General features: G+C 40.1%; 1 protein-coding gene and 1 long non-coding RNA gene across 5 annotated transcripts in view; one reads left to right on the plus strand and one right to left on the minus strand.

The window, feature by feature from the left end:
- The window catches only part of setd2 (SET domain containing 2, histone lysine methyltransferase), a 111,781-nt gene extending 103,115 nt beyond the window's left edge, over positions 1 to 8,666 (minus strand). For all 4 annotated transcript variants that reach the window (XM_070551558.1, XM_070551559.1, XM_070551560.1 and 1 more), the window contains exon 1: positions 8,319 to 8,666. In XM_070551558.1, coding sequence (XP_070407659.1) covers positions 8,319 to 8,389 — 71 coding nt within the window. In that variant the 5' untranslated portion in view covers positions 8,390 to 8,666. The remainder of the gene's footprint in view (positions 1 to 8,318) is intronic.
- LOC139070014 (uncharacterized) overlaps positions 1 to 21,623 on the plus strand; it is a 162,856-nt gene extending 141,233 nt beyond the window's left edge. The window contains exons 3-4 of the long non-coding RNA XR_011520682.1: positions 21,017 to 21,206; positions 21,385 to 21,623. This is a non-coding gene — a long non-coding RNA (uncharacterized lncRNA). The remainder of the gene's footprint in view (positions 1 to 21,016; positions 21,207 to 21,384) is intronic.
- Positions 21,624 to 22,217: the final 594 nt, after the last annotated feature.

Consider the following 22,217-nt stretch of genomic DNA (forward strand, 5'->3'; position numbering starts at 1 on the left):
AATCTTTCCACTAGTGTTGTCAAAAAAATCGATACCTAGATATAAATCGATACTAAAAGTGGTATCTAAATTAGATATTCCATCCCTGTGGTATCGATATTATGGACTATTATACACAGCCTTCTTCAAGTACACCGACACGCACGACAGCCAGATGCCGTAAAGCAACCTCCGCCTCCCAGACAAACAGAAGAAGAAGACGCCGCATGGCTACATTGCAATTTCCCACGCGAGTTGTCTCTGATCCAAGTTTTGTCTGCCAAATAAATAAACAAAAACATAAACAGCGAATTTGGTAGGCGCTTCACGGCCCAACTTAATTAGCATACCAAGTCCGACACGTAGTTGTATATTCACGCTTATATGCTTATAGAAAAACTCCCGTTTATTGCAACCTGGACTTAATTTCTAGCATGCAGTACGTTTGTTTACTCACGCTGACAACTTTGGTGCTACTTGGATCCCCCGGGGTATTTAGATCCATCGGCGAATCGCCATCAGTGTATATCCATATAACGGGTGCGGACGGGCACCCATGGTGCAGCCTCGAAATAAGACATTATCTGCACCAAAACACGTCTTCATGTCGAAAGGTTTTGTTAGGAATCATTAACGTGATTCCCCTGTTCGTTTGGAGCGGGTCTGGGAATTCTAGGCGTAAACAGACTAGCTGCGGCTAATTAACCGGTACTTTTAATGACGTCACTGCCGTGCGCCAATCTGTTTTTATTAAGATTACCGGTAGATGTACCTTTGTCCTACTGAGGAGAAATTCGTTTTCTCCCTTTATTGACCAACAGAGTTGTTCAAAAGTACAGAACAAAACACATGGCATTACAGCTTATGACAAAAATGCACCTTAAACAGAGTTTAAGCAGCAAAACATCACTCTGCAAATAGTGTATATATAGTGAGACAATTCATGATTTAAAGTGTTAACTTTCGCCAGTTTTTGTATGCACGTTTTAAAAAAAGCTGATTTAATTGATTATAGTCGATTATTAAAATAGTTAACTTTTTTAGTCATCGATTAGTTGTTTAATAATCATATTTTACCGCATAAAGTCTATTTTTTACCACAATCTGACATCGGTTACAATCTGTTCAATTTGCCGCCAGAGTGTGGCAGTAATGAGCCACTGATCTACCAGTGGAGCCGTAGAAGAAGAAATGAGCCAATAAGTGCCCTCGGTTTTCATGACGTATCACGTTACTGACGCTCATCTTGCTGTGAGAGATGGCGGAACAAGAAGAAATACGGAAGAAAAATAGAAGCGACAAAACAAGAGAAACCCCGGACAAAAACCTCACGAGTATGGGAGCACGTCACTCTAGATGCCATGAAAAGACGGTTGACCTGCAAAATATGCAAAAACCATCTAGCATGGCACGGAAGCACGACGTCCCTAAGTGAACATTTGAGACGAAAACATGTGGGGGCTGATGCAGCAGAGGAAAGTCCGTTAAGTAACAGAAAATAAACAAGCTAACGCAGATCAAATTTGGGAGCTGAGTTCGTTATAGTGGATGTTAAACATGTTTTTTGCCGTGTCAGTCTACGGTGTTCTACTTCTGATTGACTAGATGCAATCGTGAATCTCCTCCGTGTTGTGTATCATGCGCTTGCCAAATTTAGCACGTCTGTTTATAAGAATGTTCTCGTTAAGAGAAAAACAGCACAAACTCATAACTATGTTCCTCATTCATAAAAGGACAACTCAGCGGAGAAAAATATACAGACGAGCTGTGTCCAGGTGAATATAACGCGGCATAGTTGTACGCTTTCAATTTTTTTTATGGAATTTACCTCATATTTTGATGCCAAAAAATTATTCTGGACTGATATTTTGCACTGCTTAGCTCATTTTACACCGCTGACTGTGTTCATGTGCAATAAAATAGATTGCAGTCAACTGCACAATTCTCTTATGTTTTTCTTTTTCTTAACTGAAATGTATTCATCACTTGTATAGGTTAAATAGCTAAACAATAACAAACCGATTAATCGATTAATCGAAAAAATCGACAGATTAATCGATTATGAAAATAATCGTTAGTTGCAGCCCTAATCCAATCCCAACCAAATTATTTAAAGAAGCATTTCCTTTGGTTACTGCCCCCATTCTAGATATAATCAATCTATCCTTAGTAAATGGTATGTACCACAGGATTTTAAGGTTGCTGTAATCAAACCTTCACTTAAGAAGCCTTCTCTGGATCCAGATGACCCAATGAATTATAGACCAATATCTAACCTTCCATTTTTATCCAAAGTCCTGGAGAAAATAGTGGCCAACCAAGTATGTGAGCATCTAAACACTAATGCTCTGAGGAATTTCAGTCTGGTTTTAGAGAGTATCACAGCACTAAAACTGCATTAGTGAGAGTTACAAATGATATTCTCATGGCCTCAGATAAGAATCTTGTGTCTGTTCTAGTCTTGTTAGATCTCAGTGCTGCCTTTGACACAGTTGATCACAATGTTCTTTTAGAAAGACTTGAACATGTTGTAGGGATCAAAGGAGCAGCGTTATGCTGGTTTAAATCCTACCTGTCTGACAGATTTCATTTTGTAAACGTACATGACAAATCGTCTTCATACTCCAGGGTTACTTGCGGAGTACCACAGGGTTCAGTGCTTGGACCAATTCTTTTTACTATGTATATGCTCCCAATTGGTAAAATCATTAGAAAGCATGGGATAAACTTCCACTGTTATGCTGACGATACTCAGTTATATTTATCCATTAACCCTGATTAACCTAATCGGTTGGGTAGATTACAGGCTTGTGTTGAGGACATAAAAAATTGGATGACTCTAAACTTTTTGCTTTTAAATCAAGACAAGACGGAAGTTCTCATCTTTGGACCAGAAATCCAGAAAAGGAAATTGCTTAGCCAATCGCCTGACCTGATTGGCATTACATTAATCTCTGAGAACAAAGTAAGGAACCTTGGTGTTATCTTTGACCAGGACATGTTATTCAAATCCCAGGTTAATCAGGTTTGTAGGATTTCCTTTTTCCACCTTCGGAATATTGCTAAGATTAGAAGCATCCTTTCCAGGAGTGATGCTGAAAAACTAGTTCATGCATCTATGACATCAAGACTGAATTACTGTAATTCGTTACTCTCAGGAAGTCCACAGAATGTAGTTAAAAGTCTTCAGCTTGTCCAAAATGCTGCAGCTAGAGTTCTGATGAGAATTAAAAAGAGAGATCATATCTCTCCTGTCTTAACCCCCAAATTCCACTACCTCCGCTCCGCTCCGGTCCGCCCCTGCCTTCCACAGCCGCTTGCTTCCGAACTCAATTTTTACTGGTACCCGCTCTACAACGGCTCCGCTCCGGTGCGGAGACCTGAGGTGGGCAAACAAGCATGCGCGGGATTTTCGAGATCTTGCGATACAGTCCGAGCAATAAACGCAGAAGTTAGATCCAAACAACCGTTGTGTGGGAAAAGCATCGGCACGAACTGTTTAATCTGCCCATCATTTGTGTTGAGAGATCAGCAGTGTTTGGATCAACAAAGTGTGACTACTTTGATAGTAGAAACTGTATTTATGGCTTACTTTTATGCATTTAAACTTCAGCCGCCATTGATAGTTGTTAAAAGTTGTTAAACCTGTGCATATGAAACAAAAAACACCTTTTGTTTATCGATTTATTGTGAAGAACAGAAGTTGTGCTTGCTCCTTTTCCTGTTGGGCGGTTGTGATTTCTGTCCATTTACTGCGGAGGTGCCCCGGCGTCCGGCGAAAATAGGATTGATTCTATTTTTGCCAGACGCCGGAACAGAGGGCGGCGCATGGTGCCGCACTGCCGGAGCACGGCCGCAGTAGTGGAATTGCTCTGATTGACTACTACGGGACCGATTTTGCTCCGGCGTTCGTGTCGGAGCGGAGGTAGTGGAATTTGGGGGTTAGCTTCCCTACATTGGCTACCTGTTAAATTCAGAATAGATTTTAAGATCCTCCTTCTCACATATAAAGCTCTTAATAATCAAGCTCCATCATACATCAGTAATATGATTGTTCCATATGTTCCTAACCGAGCACTTCGCTCTCAGACTGCAGGTCTACTGGTAGTTCCCAGAATATCTAAAATTAGGATGGGAGGCAGATCTTTTAGTTATCAGGCTCCTCTCCTGTGGAACCAGCTCCCAGCTTTAGTCCGTGAGGCAGACACTTTGTCTACTTTTAAGAATAGGCTTAAAACATTTTTATTTGATATGGCCTATGGTTAAAATCTGATGTTAGCCTAAATCTGGACAAGTGGGGGAGTACAGGGAGGTGGAGTGTACAGTCGGTAAAGACGGCTCTCCGTTGCCCTGCCTCCAACTTGCCTCCATCTAAATAGGATAGATTATCCAGAGTAATCTCTGTAGTTATGCTGCTATAGGCTTAGACTGCTGGAGGATACACTGACCACTTTTCACACTCTACTGCTTTCTTCTACATTCTGCTCTTTAACTGTACTATTTTCTGCTATTTCAGCTGTTAACTTTATTTTCTCTGTAAGTGTTATATATATATATATATATATATATATATATATATATATATATATATATATATATATATATATATAGCAGACGTCAAGCTAAACAGACAGGGTTAAAAAAATATGATCGACCTTTTTCCCCATCACTTTCATTTTTTAAATAGTAATTAAAATGCATTCGATACCATTACAATTTCCTTTGATTTAATTTTAAATCAATATTTAGAGTGCCCAGGTAGCATATAAAAAATGCAATTTAACGGTTTTCTTAAAGTAGTAACGTTTAACCTGTGCGACCAGAGCACTCTCCTTCCTTCTGCTCTGCGTAAACCTGAGCTGATCACCTACTAAATGTCTATAGGGGAAAATATGGAAACGATATAGCCATGAGGTTCACTTTTACCTCAGACCGACTTATTGCTGTTTCATGGTGTGGCTGAATCTGCGATCCGCTGCCACGCGGACTGGAATAACAAATGCTGCAGTAACAGGCGTTGTAGTCAGGTTCTGAGTCACTGACTGGAGCGACCCGACTTTAATACGTCATCCCAAAATAGAAGCTAATATTTTAATTTGACCTTGAATGAAAAATGTAGTTATAAAATCTCTTAAAAGTTTTTATCACAGTGGAGGCAGCGCTCATTTCTGCTTTCAGTCTGACGGCGCGCCGGAGTTTGCGCGGCGTGCGCGCTTATTGAATCTGGGTGTGTGTGTGTGTGTGTGCGTGCGTGCGCGGCACAGCTCCATGAAGCTTGGTTTATGCTTGACGCATTCACTTTCCGCTTGGTGATGCGGCTGGCGGATGGAACGCGCTTCACAACTTGCAGCGTTTAAGTCACCGCGTCTCGTTACTGGCGCCATTTAAACTCCGCCCAGCCCAGATGTGCTCACTTGTGCACCCGAGAGCCGTGGTTCCGCTGGAACGCGCACCACACATTGGGAATCCCTGGACTAGCACACTGCTGCTAACCACTTACACATTCTCCCTCTCCTGACAATAACTTTTTGCTTTCCTTGACGTTGGACGTGCTACTACTAGTTTACCCGTTTAATTAGAGATCCACTAGGATAAATACAATAAAGTTTATCTCTCACCAAATAGAATATTTACTAAGAAATCACAATATAACTATAGACACATTACTAGTGTGTGTGTGTGTGTGTGTGAGTGTGAGTGTGAGTGTGTGTGTGTGTGTGTGTGTGTGTGTGTGTGTGTGTGTGTGTGTGTGTGTGTGTGTGTGTGTGTGTGTGTGTGTGTGTGTTCTGTCTTCTCCATCCCCAGTGAGTCGTGGAGGATGGCTGCTTATCCAGGATTCTCTGGAGGTTTCTTCCTGTTAAAAGGGAGTTTTCCTCTCCACTGTCGCTTTATGCTTGCTTGGTATGAGGATTGCTGTATAGTCACTGACACTAGTCAGTGACTTGATGCAATTTGCTGGGTTCCTTATATAGGAAACGTTATTTCTGATTGGCTTAATGAACTGTCCTGAACTGGAATGTTTATTATGTGAAGTGCCTTGAGACGACTCTTGTCGTGATTTGGCGCTTTATAAATAAACTTGAATTGAATCCACTGAATTTCCTCTTTCCTATTCTTTTTCTCTCTCCCTTTCATTATAATATTTTATCACAGTTTCTACTTTTTTCTCCCTTTTAAAAGAAATGTTTTATCATGTGTTGAAATCTTTTTAAACTTTATTTTTTTGTGTGAAGCGCCTCTTGAGAGGAGCTATATAAAAGATTGTTTACTTTCTTTCTTCTGTCATCTGGGTTAGTTACTGCGTTAAGCTCTGAGAAATATGCGCAGTAGTGGCCATCCAGATCAGTCTTTGTCACCGGACAAAGAAGACATGGCAAGTCTGCAACGTAGCCAAAAATTTGGGTCCACGTTGAGTGCAAACACTGCAAAGTGAAAATCTTCTTTCACTGGAGCACAACAGCAATGCACGAGCACCTTAAAAGGAAGCTCGTCATGGCGGAAAACCGAGTGTTAGCAAAGTAGCAAAGAACAATGTCAGCCATGTGGCTGTATTTTTTGTTAAAGTCTGAAAAAGACAAGTTTGGCTCAGTGCAACGCTTGTCTTGCACAAGTTTCCCGGGGAAAATAAATACGTCCAACCTCATGCATTAGAAGCAGCATCACAAAACATTGCATGAGGATTTTCACAGTGTGTGAAATTGAAACTTTAGACAGTCAACTTGTAGCAGTTGGTCAATGAACAATAGTTTTTTCCCCTTATGTCCCTAACCTCAGCTGTTCACATTTATGCAACAAAAGGTTTTAAAAAAAAACTAAAAAAATTAAAAAATAAAAGTCAGTTTTTTATGCTTACTGTTTCTGGCTTTTCTTTTCTGTTTGAGTAATATCAATTGATCTTTCCACACTATGAAATAGGTAAAATATCAAACAGAAAACGATATTGATGAAGGCTGCAATATCAGTATCATATCGGAAGTGAAAAAAGTTGTATCTGGACATCACTAAAAATTATTCTTGTTCACAAATTCAGAAGTTTTTAAGGCATTAAAATCATGATTGTTGCTTTTTCGGACACCAAGGACACCCGTAGTGGATTAGTTTACTAAATGTGTGAACCACATTGGTCTAAAACGATCACGTGAGGGCCACTTCACTTCCATCTTGTTATGCTCAAAAGAAACTCGACCCGAATTAAACAACAAACATAATAAAGCTGCATTACTAAAATGGGGGAAATTTTACTTTTGAAATCAACATGAATGCTCTGTTTTTATGAAACAAAGACCAAGTTGTCACCTGAGGGTGGAGAGAGATTAAACAAAAACGAGGATTGCTCTTTTGGGTAATTTTTGTCAGTGGCAACGTGTCTGGTGTTCATCAGCATTTAAACAAACCATTGCCTCTGGGATTTTTGGCTCTGTTGCTAATATTTAAGTATTCAACCAACATACAGAAGGTTACATCAATCCATGATTCAAACAAAAATAAATGTTGAAAATAAAGAGGAAACACTGATGTAAGGCAACAGTAAGGCTTGCATCAAAATCATATCAATGTCCAGAGAAAGCAAACAAATTGATGTATGCCCGTTGATTTTTGGACAGAAATGGCCACAGCTAATGTCAGCATGGCCTGTGTGTGAGAGGGAGGTGGATCCAGCCAAAACATGGCCTTTAAAATGATGAATGAAGCAATAAATAGAGAACTCGCTGTCCAAGTCATGTTACACATTACAATTATGCACTATACTTATTTAACAAAGCGTTAACAAAGCGGTTCATTTGCGACACTGGATCACAAAAATAACCAAGTCTGCCAGGCTAGATAGCACTGAAATATCTCCTTGGAGGCCATGTTTTAAGAGATGGTTAGCTTCTTTTGTGTCCACTAATAATATTGTTTTGTGTTAACATTGGCGGACCAATGTCTCTGTAACTGTTATCGTGACAACTATGAATTTTAACTCGCTGCTTGGCCATTCCTTTTCAATCATATTAATGGAAAACGAATCGACGATCTCTCCAAACACAAAGTGTTAGCATTAGCACTGGTAACATTCGTAGGTTAACGTGAGCTTTAACGTTTGTTTTGTATATATGAAATAACGCAGATCCAATATTCGCATATTTTTCACGAGTTACAGCAGCTCACTAATTTTCCTATTTAATGAACAGTGTAGACGGGCTGATACGGTTTCATTTTGGTGTAAAACGGACCTTTATACTAAAAATGCTCAATCTGGCTTAGCTTGTATGCTAGCTATTGGTGTTTTGTTATGTAGTTTCCATCTGACCAAAACTACAGAAACCTTAAACAAAAGTGGTTCGCGAGATACTCACTTTACGGAATGTTTAAGGTCACAGGGTTCCCCCATCCTTATAATAATCGGTTTTCGGTCCCCTTCAAACATCAAGCTGGAACGAATGCAGACGTTAAATCCATACAGAGCAGTCGGCAATTACCGTCGGCTCACACTCGCACTGTTTCCAGAGCTGCTGCTGCGCTCAACAGGGCTGAGAGCACTTGGCTGCAGCAAAATGGCGTCTTGAGCTCGCGTACAGTCGCCATTGCTTCACCGGAAATGCTGGTTTGAACCCGGAAGTCATGTGACCAAAATTCTCGTCATCTTTTTTCTCTACTAAACTAGAGAAAAGATGTTTTCATAACTTCTTTTATTTTTAATTATTTTTTTATTCGAGTATTGGGCCATTAACAATACAATCAAGATACATAAATTACTGAATGTCCAATATGAAGCACATGGAAACAGTACAAACACAACAAAAACATACCAACAGATTCAACGCCAGCGGTTACTGTATACAAATTATGAAACATATGAGAATGATGATCAAAACAGGAAACAATACGAGACATGCAACTGAGTATGAACAGTGGAAAGATTTGAAATTTCGAGCAGAGACTTAGTGTCTTAGTGGCTTTGTTATTGTTCGAGGTGGAGATCATTTTCAAATAAAGCTTGAGTTCTTTTTTCAAGACACAAAGGGAAGGTCTTATTTTTAACACTTTACATTTATGGATGTAAAACTTCGTCAGCAATATGATAAGATTAGATAGGAACAGTTCATTTTCCAAATCTCTCTGACAGTCTAGGAATCCAAACAGAACATTGTGAAAATGTGATACAAAGGTCTCATGGATATGGTCCAATATAAATCTGCAGACGCCTTGCCATAGTTTCCGAGTGTGTTCACAAGTCCAGAACAAGTGGTTGATAGTTTCTGGGTGCTCCTTGCAGAAAGTACAGGATACATCAAAGTCTTTAATGAATCTTCTCAGGAATGTTTTAACAGGATAATAGCGATGAAGGAGTTTGAATGTGACTTCTCTGACTTTGTTTGTAAGCAAGTACCTGTTAGGAAGAGTCCATACTTTTTCCCACGACACGTTCTGAACAAGTGAATTCCATTTAGGGAGAACATGTGGTACAGAAACACAATCAGCTAGAAAAAGGGAGCGAATCTGCTTATTTGGCCATCATCTTGATAGAAAACAAAGTTTCCCTATAAATGTGTCACTTGGATCAGGCAAGGGGGTCATGTTAGATGGTGGGGTGGTACAACTTTTGAAAAGCATGATAACACCAGATGGAATAGTGTTGAAAACAATAGCAAATTCTTTAGGGGTTACAGGAGTTTTATAATGAGAAAGAAATTCTTGATAAGTAAATACATTTCCTTCTTTATTAAAGAGCTGATTGATCTTTGTAATGCCATTCCTAAACCAATTGTCAAAGAATAAGGATTTCCTTTTGTAACAGATGTCTGTATTGTTCCATATAAGGTAAATATTAGGAGAAAAGTTATGCTTATAAATTAGAGACCAAGCCAATAACATTTGTTTCTGAAAATTTGAGAGAGAGACAGGTATACGTTTAATATTGTAGTTGCACATTAAGAGAAATTTTAGTCCACCCAGCTTAGAAAAGATTTGATGGGAAATGATATTCCACATAGACTTTGGGTCTTTTAAATAATGTTTAATCCAATTAATTTTGAATGTGTTATTTAAAATATTAAAATAAAAAACATTTCCACCATATTTGTAAATATTCATTAGTACTGATTTTTTTAATATAATGAGTTTTGTTCTTCCAAATAAATTTATAAAGCATCTGATCAATTTCTTTTGTAATTGTTTTATTAACGTCCAAAGAAATAGCAGCATATGTAAGTCTGGAGATTCCTTCCGCCTAGGCGAGTAGTATTCTACCTTTTAATAAAAGGTCCCTTTGGAGCCACTGTTTAAATGAAAACTTTTTTTTTTTTGGTTCTTTCTAATATTGGGGTAAAGTTCAGGTCACCTCTGTCTTTTTGTTTTTTTGTTACTGTTGCAACTATTCCTAGGTACGTCACTTCTTTAACTGGAATATTGCAGATGGAGGGTAGCTCACAGTTCTTGACTGCCATTAGTTTGCCGTTATTTATATTTAAACAAAGGCCCAAAGCTTTGGAAAAAACCTGAATAACATCAAGAGCGAGGGAAATTTGAGATGAGTCACGTAAGAAAAGGGTCATGTCATCAGCCAGTTGACTAATAATGATTTCTCTATCTGCAATCGATATGCCTTTTAGGTTGCTCATTTTGATATGAGAGGCCAATAATTGAGTGGCCAGGATAAATAAATAAGGACTGATGGGACATCCCTGACGTATCCCGCGATTTAACTGAAATCTAGGAGATGTGCCATTCTTTAGTTTAATTGAACTGTTCCCTTAGGTTTTAATTGCTCTGCAAAAAAAATTAAAAATCCCCAAATCCAAATTTCTATAGTGTTTTGAAGATAAAATTGTGTTCAATGGAGTCAAATGCCTTGCAAAAGTCCAAAAAGAGGATAAAACTTTCATTGGGAATTAGTTCAGGGTAATCTCCAGTACGAGTCGAATGTTGTTAGAAATGTGTCTGTTCCTCAAAAACCCAGACTGCGTCTCATCTATAATATTATCTAACACATTTTTTAGGCGCTTAGCAAATATAATAGCTAGAATTTTATAGTCGTTACTGAGGAGACTAATTGGCCGCCAATTGTCAATAAGTGAGATATCCTTCTTAGGTTTAGGGATCAGGGTTATGAGGCCCTGTGTTAGAGTTGGAGGGAGAAAACCTTTGGAAATACTCTCATTAAAGATCTCTAATAAAAATAGAGCTAGCTCTTCAGAAAAGGATACGTAAAATTCAGAAGTGAGTCCATCCACACCAGGAGATTTGTTGTTCTTTAAACTTTTAACTGACTCTAGTATTTCTTTTAAGGTGATTGGACTATTGCAGAACATTTGATCCGCCGTACTAATTGGAGCAATATCCGTTAAAGAGTCCAAAAAAACAGACAGCACTGTCATCACAATAACGAGAGCTATATAGCTCCTTATAAAAATTGGAACAGAAGTTTGCAATTCGATTAGCATCGTCACATATTACATTGTCTATTTTTAGTTGATGAATGGTGTTATTTTTGGATTGGGATTTTTCTAGCCTAAAAAATATGCTGAGTTCTGTTCTCCTTCTTCCAGCCATTGTTTCCTGGACCTTACAAAAGGCCCTTCAGCTCTAGATTGATAGAGTTTATCCAGTTTATTTTGAAATTCCTATAGAGTTTCTTGTTCTTCAGGGGATAACTTATCTGGACAAATAGAAGACAACTGTGTTATTTTAGAAATCACCTTTTCTTCTTCATAACGTTTGCATTTTGCTAGCTCACTACAGTATTTTCTAAAAAAAAAATTCCAGCTTCAAACTTTAGAAGTTCCCATTTACTCCCATAAACTTTTTCAGCCTGGGCCTCATTCCAAAAAGCTTGTATTAGTTCCTTAACCTTGGTTTTTACTACGTCATGACACAAGATGGAGCTGTTGAGTTTCCATTATGCATTATGTTGGCGTGTGGTGGAAGAAGGAAGTAAAGAAATGTTAATTTGGATGGCTTTGTGGTCAGTCAAAGGGGTCGAGAGGATGTCAACCTTGACATATTCATCGAGATTATTTGAAACTAACCAAAAATCTATTCTTGATTGTCTGATTCTTGTTTTATTACCCCAGGTAAAAATTCTGTCATGTGGGTATTTTTCCCTCCAAATATCTTGTAACTGTCCCTGAGACAGTTAAAATAAAGTTGTTTATTTCAAATGTTTCTGTGATAGAGAGATGCTTAATTTGGTTCATTTAATTACTAGATAAGATGATAAAAGTGTAACATTGATTTAAAAAACATGTCTAAAATATGTGATTACAAAATATGGGTTTGTTAAATATGTAACCTGCTGTAAAGTTTGTATGAGGTAGTTTGTAATGGTCACATGATCAGAGTTTGTTTGACAGCGCTACCATAGCAACCATAGCATGGATACATGGCTACAGATGCGTCTACAGCCTCGACGTTAATGTCATTCTGCATGTGGTCCAAGAGGCGCACACGGTATGGTTTCATGTATAATGTTTGTATAATGTTGCATATGTGTTCTACACTGGTAATGAGAGGACATTTTTGTGATTCATTATTGCGCATTTTCTTTCTGTTCTGCGAGACTGTTTATGGACAATGACATGAGAGACTGATAAGTTCAAACAGTTATGGTGTAAACTTTGTGTTTCTTCAGTTTTCACGGTGTCTGAAGATAATAAGAGAGAGAGAGAGAGAGAGAGAGCAAAATAAACATCCGAAGACATCAGTATGATGCGTGGCCATTCTTTGTTGGACCCCTGTAGTTACAGTGAAAACGTACCGCCAACGTGCTTGGAAGTTCAACGTTAGAAGCAGTGAATGTTCCAGAAGAAGAAAAGAAGAAAGGTTCTTGACAGCGCAGTGTGTGTGGTTCGAGAACACAGCGGAAAGGAGGCTTGCAAACTCGAAAAGAGGAAACATCATTATTGGCGCTTTGGACGGCAACGACTACGACTTCACCAATAGAGGGCGACATTGACCATCATAAACTACAGCTCTGCAACCGTCTGCAACTCTCTGCCGTTGCACACAGCAAAAACTGTATAATCCCCCGTCTTCAAGGAAAAGATAACGGCTCTGGTCAACGTCAGGTTGGGCTGTGATATATCCACAGCTGTTAGTAAAGTTTGGAGAGGTCTATTAATATAATAATTTATTTTGTATGAGAAAGGTACTGAGCTAAAGGTAACCAGCCTGTCATAGCCAAACTGTTCCCCTTTAATTTACAAGTGGTGTTGTTTAAAGTGTTCTAATGATGTTTAAGAGTTCAACTTAAAAGAAGACTAACAAGGGGTGTTGTTAAGCAAATTGTTGCAAGAATCAGATTGTACTGAGAATTATATGTTTGCCAGGATCGCATATACATATAGCAACGACTTGTTATGCAGCAGGTTTGCTGAAACATGTACAATGTCAGTAAACACAGAAAAATCACATATTGAAGAATTCGGAGAACAAATCGATTCCCTTAAGGAAGAGCTAAGTAGATTGAATGAACAATTGAAATTACAGACTGATGATGTTGAAAGGGAGAAATTGGAGTTACTCATAGGTGATATTCATGCTAAAATAGAAATAAAGCAGAAGCCTGCCGCTAATACTTCAAGACTAGAGCCCAGGAAATCCTCAAGGGAGCGAAAGTTAACACCCAAAATGTTAGAAATTAAGCAACAAGAGTTTTCTCAGAAGGAGAGTAAATTTGTCAAATTATATGAAACCTGGAAAGAACAAGTTAAAGCTACACGTTCCAAACTTAAAGAAGAGTGCTCTGACCAGGAATTAGCTGACATGATGGATACTGTCGAAGGGCTGGAGTCACAAGTGAAAAATACATACGGAGATACAGGGGCGGCGTTAGGCCCGGCTACTTGGGCTGAAGCCCCGGATCTTTCATGATAAGCCCCGGATCTAAATCGCGGAAGTAACATGCAGTACCAAAGTCACACAGAGAGGGCGCAGCTGGCAGTAGTTTGTAAAGTCCCATTTAGTCGTCACACACACAGGTGTGTGGTGAAATTTATTGTCCGATTTTGACCCATCCCCTGAGTTGCAGACACGCCGCGCTCGGGAACTATTTGGTGGTTTAACCCCCCAATCCAACCCCAATCCAATGCTGAGTGTCAAGCAGGGAGGCATTGGGTCCCATTTTTCTCAAAATCTTTGGTATGACCCGACCAGGAGTCGAACCCCTGATCTCCCGATCTCAGGGCAGACACTCTACCACTAGGCTACTTAGTCAGTATACAGTTTACCTGAGACTGAAGAGAAGCCCTTCAGCAGCTGGCTTCTGCAGTCTCTCTGAAACGCATGAGTGAAGATGGATATAAGGACGTTTTTTTAGACCAAAAGTACAACGACAGAACCCCAGCTCTGATGAGACTGGTGTTGACTCAGGTTTGTGAGTCTTATTTGAAAATATTTGTTGTGCTGCTGGTTTGCCTAAAGTTAGCTTACTATCAGGTAAAGTTGTTGGAGAAAGAAAGGGAATATTCACTATCATCTCACACTAAACACTAACAGGAACAATACTCTGCCCTGAATATGCTGAATATGTAGCTTCAGATTAAACATTATGTGGTACAAGACAAATATATATGATGTTGACTAGTGCGTGTCACGTGTGTGCGCGCATGCGTGTGTGTGCGCGTGCGCGCGCGTGTGTGTGCGCGCGCGTGTGTGTTAAGCCCCGGATCTTCTTCAGTCCTAAATCCGCCCCTGCGAAGATATAAGATCGCAGGCAGCCCCTTCTACTGAGACTAGAAGAAAAATTGATTCCTGCACAGCAGTAACAGCGGACTTGATGAAAATACTTAAAGTACGTATGAGCGAAGTGGGGATAGAAGAGTTTGATGCTATGGCAGAAAATGCAAGACTTCACATGGTGCTAGACAGAGAATATGCTCAGTCAATATTTGGGACTACAATCTCCCGACCTTCAGTACGTAGCCACCGCTCAAGCTGTTTATCGGAGCAGCAAAGCATCAATGTAAAAAAGGCAGAGTGTGCTGCACAGCTTGCCGCGAAGCAGGCCGAGATAGAAATGGAGGAGGCTATTGCTACACAAAGGCAAGAGCTTAAAAGACTAGAAAATCAGCGAGATCTTCAGGTAATAACTGCAAAGCTAAAAGCTTATTCTCAAGCAGATTCAAGTGAAGTCTGTGGAGAAGTCAAAAGTGCACACAGTGAGGTAGTCAGTTGTCCTCCATTAGCTCCTGAAGAAATCGTACCAGAGCAAACCTACAAGAATAATAACAATGAACAACCAAACAATAATAACAATGAGTCATTGTTAATGCAAGCATTGCATGACACGATGGTCCTCACCAGACTTCCTGCACCTGAACCTCCAGTCTTCTCAGGGGACCCACTTAAGTTCTTAGAGTGGAGCACTAGTTTCAAAGCTTTGATAGAACGGCGATGCACAAATCCAGCCGACAGGTTGTTCTACCTACGCAAATACATCAGTGGAGAAGCACGGTCTGTATTGGAGGGAAGCTTTTACAGAAAAGATGACCAAGCATATGACCAAGCTTGGGAAGCTTTGAATGCTCGGTATGGTCACCCCTTTGTAATTCAGCGTGCATTTAGGGAAAAACTGAACAACTGGCCAAAGATTGGTTCAAGAGAGTCACTTAAACTGAGACAATTCAGTGATTTTCTGACAGCCTGCAGCAATGCTATGCCATACATCAAAGAACTGCAGGTGTTAAATGACTGTGAAGAGAATCAAAAATTGCTCCGAAAACTTCCTGACTGGGTGACTTCTCGTTGGAATCGTCATGTCACGGTGCAGTTACGGCAAACAGAAGAATATCCAAGCTTCAAACAATTTGCTGACTTTGTTACACAAGAAGCGGAAGTTGCATGCAATCCCATAACATCATTTAATGCCTTGAAACACACTGAAGCTAGAGACATAAAGCGTCCAAAGGCTAATGCATACATCACAAGTGTGGAAGCATCAGACAGAACAACCACAGGATACAGCAAAGTGGAGAACAATTCAAATGAGGCTGATATAGAAAGAAAAGCACATGCTTTGCCATCAAACTCAGTCACATGTATTTGCTGTGGAGAAAGCCATTCTATTCACAAATGCCAGACCTTTGCTAAAATGTATGTGGAAAACAAGAGAAAGTTCATACTTGAAAATAACCTGTGTTTTGGCTGTCTCAGAAGAGGACACAATTCCAAAGACTGTAAGCGCAAGGCGACTTGTGGGGTTTGTAAAAAACATCATCCAACAGCTCTTCATGAAGACCGTCCAACAACTGCAGTGAACACATCATCACATAGAATGCAGGCAGAAGAAAACATATCTGCACTTTCTTGCTAAATGGACAAAGGAGATGGTGGGAGCACATCCATGATAGTCCCTGTGTGGGTTTCTTCAACCACCACTCCAGAGAGAGAGACCTTAGTGTATGCTTTATTAGATACGCAGAGTAGCAACACTTTTGTAGATCAAGAGGTATGTGAGGAGATGGGGATGAGTTTAGAGCCAGTGAAGTTAAAGCTAACCACTATGATGGGAAGAGATTCCATCGTTCAGAGCGAAAGGGTTAGTGGGCTCAGAGTTAGAGGGTTTTACTCCAAAGTCTTTATCAACTTGCCACTTGCCTATACCAGAGACTTCATCCCACTTGAACGTTCACACATTCCCACCTCTGAAACTGCCAAGAGATGGAAACATCTAACCAGAATAGCACAGGAGATGCCCGAGTTAATGGATTGCAAGGTCGGGCTGTTAATAGGCTACGACTGTTCTAGAGCACTGGCACCACGGCAAGTAATCGCGGGAGGTGATGAAGAGCCATATGCAATCAAGACAGACCTGGGCTGGAGCATTGTTGGCAGTTCACAAAAAATGGCAACATCAACAGAAGTGACAGGCCTGTGCCATCGCTTATCTGTTAAGGAGCTTCCACCTCTGACACCAGCCACCATCATCAGAGTACTTGAGTCAGATTTCAAAGACACAGCTCCTGGAGAAAAGAGCATATCACAAGATGACATACAGTTCATGCATCTGCTAAATGAGGAAATACACCAGAATGCTGACGGGCACTTAGAGATGCCACTTCCCTTTAAGGCACGCCCTCAGCTGCCAGAAAATAAGCGTCTGGCTCTGGTGCGACTTAAGCACCTGAAAGGGAAGTTTGAGAAAACCCCCAAATTTAAGGACGATTACGTAAGGTTCATGGACAATGTCTTCAAGGAAGGTGATGCTGAAAGAGCTGAAGATGATCCCAGAGAAGGAAATACGTGGTACATTCCACATCAAGGCATCTATCACCCAAGAAAACCAGAAAAAATCAGGGTTGTGTTTGACTGCTCTGCAAAGTACAGTGGCACAGCTCTGAATGATCACCTCTTGACCGGACCGGACCTCATCAACAGTTTGACTGGAGTACTCTGCAGATTTCGCCAACACCCTATTGCAATAATCTGTGATGTAGAGAAGATGTTTCACAGATTTCATGTGAACAGAGAAGACAGAAATTACTTGCGATTCCTGTGGTGGGAAAACGGTGAAACAAACACAGAGCCAAAAGAATATCGCATGAAAGTCCATCTTTTCGGGGCAGCATCCTCACCAGGCTGCGCAAATTATGCAATGAAGTATCTTGCGAGCCAAAATGAAAGGGAACATCCGACAGCAGCCAACTTCATCAGAAGTAGCTTCTATGTTGATGATGGGCTAGTCAGTGTAAAAACTGTGAATGCAGCCATTGAACTAGTGAGAGATGTGCGGAAGGTGTGTGCGAAGGCAAGATTACGGCTTCACAAATTCATATCCAACAACAGAGAAGTCCTGGAGTCAATTCCAGATAGTGAACGAGCTAGTGGAGCCCAGGATGTGGACATCAGTCATCATGAACTCCCAGTTCAGACTGTGTTGGGAGTAAGATGGAGTGTAAGCTGTGACACCTTCTCCTTTAAAGTTGCCCTGGAGGAGAAACCAGTATCACGACGGGGAATTCTTTCCATTATCGCCTCTGTGTTTGACCCATTAGGCTTCTTGGCTCCTTTCCTTCTAATAGGAAAGAAAATTCTACAGGAAATGTGTCTAAAGAGCATTGGATGGGATGAGCCACTGCCTGGTGAATTGAAGCCACAATGGGAGAGTAGGGTCACTGATCTGAAGAACCTGCAGCAACTCCAAATCCCAAGATGCTTTGTACCTGAAAACCTTGGAAAAGTCCAAAGAATAGAACTCCACCACTTTTCAGATGCGAGCAATCGCGGGTATGGTCAGTGCTCATGTGTCCGGGTGATGAGTGAAGACAGAGTGCATTGCTCCTTAGTCATGGGCAAAGCACGAGTTGCACCCACGAGAGTTGTTACCATACCAAGGCTGGAATTAACAGCAGCAGTGGTGTCTGCAGCAGTCAGCAGAATGCTAAAAGAGGAACTGGAGCTCAAAATTGATCAAGAGTATTTCTGGTCTGATTCACAGGTGGTTTTGGGCTACATTAACAACGAAGCCCGCAGATTTCATGTTTTTGTTGCTAATAGAGTGCAAAGAAGCAGAGAAGCAACTGATCCAGCACAGTGGCACTATGTTGACACCAATCAAAATCCAGCGGATCACGCTTCCAGAGGCCTCACAGTGGCAGAACTGATCAGTTCAAATTGGCTCACTGGACCTCATTTCCTGTGGGAAAGAGGGTTTGTCACACCAGACTCAACTCCAGACCTTCTGGTAGGTGATCCAGAGGTCAAAACGACACAAATACTACAAACAAGGGTAGTAGAGGACAGGAACTTCTTGGAGCGACTCAAAAGGTTCTCAAAATGGCATACAGCAGTAAATGTAGTTGCTAGGATTCAGCATCTAGCAAAAAAAGCCAGAATACAACTAGGAAATTGAAAACTATCAAAAAGAGGGTGAAAGGCTCAATAAACCATCCACTCTTGAACGCCCTATACATATATTAGTGGTCCTAATAGAGAGTAATTAGAATGTTCCAGTGGAACTTCTGTAAATGTATATGGGATGGTTAAAATATTAGACTTGACTTGCAAGATTGTCACAACTGTTTGGTTCTGAAAAATTCTAGATTTATTCAAATTATTAACAGTTCATAAATCTTAGTAATTTGGTGGGAGTGTAACTGTCCCTGAGACAGTTAAAATAAAGTTGTTTATTTCAAATGTTTCTGTGATAGAGAGATGCTTAATTTGGTTCATTTAATTACTAGATAAGATGATAAAAGTGTAACATTGATTTAAAAAACATGTCTAAAATATGTGATTACAAAATATGGGTTTGTTAAATATGTAACCTGCTGTAAAGTTTGTATGAGGTAGTTTGTAATGGTCACATGATCAGAGTTTGTTTGACAGCGCTACCATAGCAACCATAGCATGGATACATGGCTACAGATGCGTCTACAGCCTCGACGTTAATGTCATTCTGCATGTGGTCCAAGAGGCGCACACGGTAAGGTTTCATGTATAATGTTTGTATAATGTTGCATATGTGTTCTACACTGGTAATGAGAGGACATTTTTGTGATTCATTATTGCGCATTTTCTTTCTGTTCTGCGAGACTGTTTATGGACAATGACATGAGAGACTGATAAGTTCAAACAGTTATGGTGTAAACTTTGTGTTTCTTCAGTTTTCACGGTGTCTGAAGATAATAAGAGAGAGAGAGAGAGAGAGAGAGAGAGAGAGAGAGAGAGAGAGAGAGAGCAAAATAAACATCCGAAGACATCAGTATGATGCGTGGCCATTCTTTGTTGGACCCCTGTAGTTACATATCTATTAGATCAAATCTTTGCATTATTGATTTTAGGTGTATATTAGTATTAGATTGAGGACCTGGTGGCCACCTGGTGTTGTCCAAAGTGACATTAAAATCTAGCCTAGTGAACTAGACCAAATTCTTGCTTTGCAAAGTTTGGTCTAGGCACGCTCCATTGGAACCTCCGCAGCTCCTACCAGGACTCTGGCTTGCCAAACACAGCTCTCTAGAGGGGTTTCAAACACATAAAGAGCTGTGATTGGTCCCTAATGGTGGGCCAATCATAGTGCTCTATCTGCTTAGTGAACAAATCACAGAGCTTTATCCGCTTTGTGGGCCAATCAGGGCACTCTATATGCCTGGTGGGTGGGATGATGCAACAGAGTGAAACAAGAGTATGTCACACTCATTGTCCAGTGGAATGCGGAGATCATTTGAAAGACAACGGTAGAACCCGCCCCACAACCGAGAGCTGTCAATGGAGCATGGCCAGACTAAATAAATGTATTATTTAGTCTGGCTTGCCAGGCTAATTAAAATCACCTCCTATAACTAGATAAGCATGAGGGAATTTAGCCAACCAGTAACAAATGGTGTTTTCTACGATTGTAAGCAAATTGTTATTATCACTTGTTGAGTTACATCCATAAATGTTAATTAGAATGAAGTTGTAAGTATATATTTTCAGCATCTGTCATATATAGTGACCATTATCATCACAGTCAGTATGTATTATTTTACCAGTAAAAGTGTTTTTAAAAGTACAAACTCCAGCAGACCTTTGTGTAGCATGTGAGAAAAAGGTCTAATTTCCCCACTAAGATTTCCAAAAGCAGACATCATCATAACCCGTATGAGTTTCCTGAAAAAAAAATCAGTTTTGTAATGTTTCCCAAACAAAAATAAAGCTTTTCATTTCAAGTTATCACTCCAGTCCTCGAGGGCCAGTATCCTCCATATTTTTGTTATTTCCCAGTTCCAACACAGTTGATTAAGCAGCTCATCAAGCTGCAGAAGCCAGATAATCTCCTGCTGATTGAAATCAGGTGTGTTGAAACAGGGAAAACACTAAAACATGTGGGATAGGGGCCCTCGAGGACCAGGATTGCCCGCCCCTGCCTTAGACCCATGGCGTTGAGAGAAACTATGGATAACGACAAATCTGTGAAATTAAGATGAACTTTAACTTGCCGATCGCACAGTACTTACCCTGCGAGCTATATGAAGGATTGATACGAGAACAGCACCAAAATAAGGTATAAGAACATGTAAATACAACATAAATGCACGACATATGAGCCAACAGTCACTAGCAAAAGAGAAAGGATGAAAGTCACGAGGGAGCTGAGAAGCAGGATGAAAGAGAGAAGGAGGAGTTGGTTGGAGAGGAACCAGAGAGGTCAGAGGCTGTCCACCCTGAGAGTGAGGAGGAGGAAGATGTAGGCTGTGAGGGAGAGAGTGAGGAGCAAAAAGAGGGACATCTTCTGTCATGTGCACCGTGTACACTACCGTCAGGTTTGTGGGTGTTTCACAACCCCTCTGTGATTGCAGCTCATATTGTGTAAAATGCATTTGAGGCATGCTGACTCTGGACCAAAATTTCTGTTGTTTATATTTAATAAATAGATAAAATAAGACTCTGAATTAACTAATTATGACTTTTATCCTCATGCTAACATTTATTTTCTTTCAGATATCAGCAAGTGCAAGGATGACCCACCTACTCAGCATCATTTGAGGACATTTCCAGTGACATTAATAGGAGACAGAAGACGCAGCTTTCAGCCAAGCTGGTATGAAAGTCATCCTTGGGTTGAATATTCTGCTACTATGGACTCTACTTATTGTCATGCATGCAGACATTTTAGCTCGCCAAGTAGCGCAGGAAGTGTGTTTGACTCACCATGTGGATTTAGGAACTGGAAAAAAGCAACTGAGAGAGGAGGAAGGGGGGGGGGGGGGGGGGGTTCAGTACATGCAGTACTTTTGTTACAGCTTTATATAATGCTGTTCTCTGTGTGTGTGTGTGTGTGTGTGCGTGTGTGTGTGTGCGTGTGCGCGTGTGTGTGTGTGTGTGTGTGTGTGTGTGTGTGTGTGTGTGTACTACAAAAAGCACTGCACTAAGAAATTGTATTGTGCAGATATTTAATTTGTTTGAATGTTTATTTTTCATATGTACAGTACATGTAATCTTCAAATAAAGTCACAAACTATAATAATCAACTAGAATTATTTTTTTACTCAAGTCTCATTTTGCGGTGAAGCACTCAGAATTGTTATTTGAGTACCATAAAAACATGCCAGTTTTACTTTCACAAGTAAACCATTACTGCATTCGCTGTAATAGTTTACTTGTTCATTGTTTTTGATTATGAATTTATTTGAATCTTATTCTAGTAAAATACAGCTGTATAAGATCATAGATGAAAAAAGTAAAGGAAATTTTTTGATAAATTTGATTTTCAAAATAGAGTAAAGATAGATATGAAAAAGAAGAGAACAAAAAAGTGAGTAGTTTCACAGTAC

This window comes from Nothobranchius furzeri, chromosome 5, assembly GCF_043380555.1.
Source record: "Nothobranchius furzeri strain GRZ-AD chromosome 5, NfurGRZ-RIMD1, whole genome shotgun sequence".
NCBI classification, from domain to species: Eukaryota; Metazoa; Chordata; class Actinopteri; order Cyprinodontiformes; family Nothobranchiidae; genus Nothobranchius; species Nothobranchius furzeri.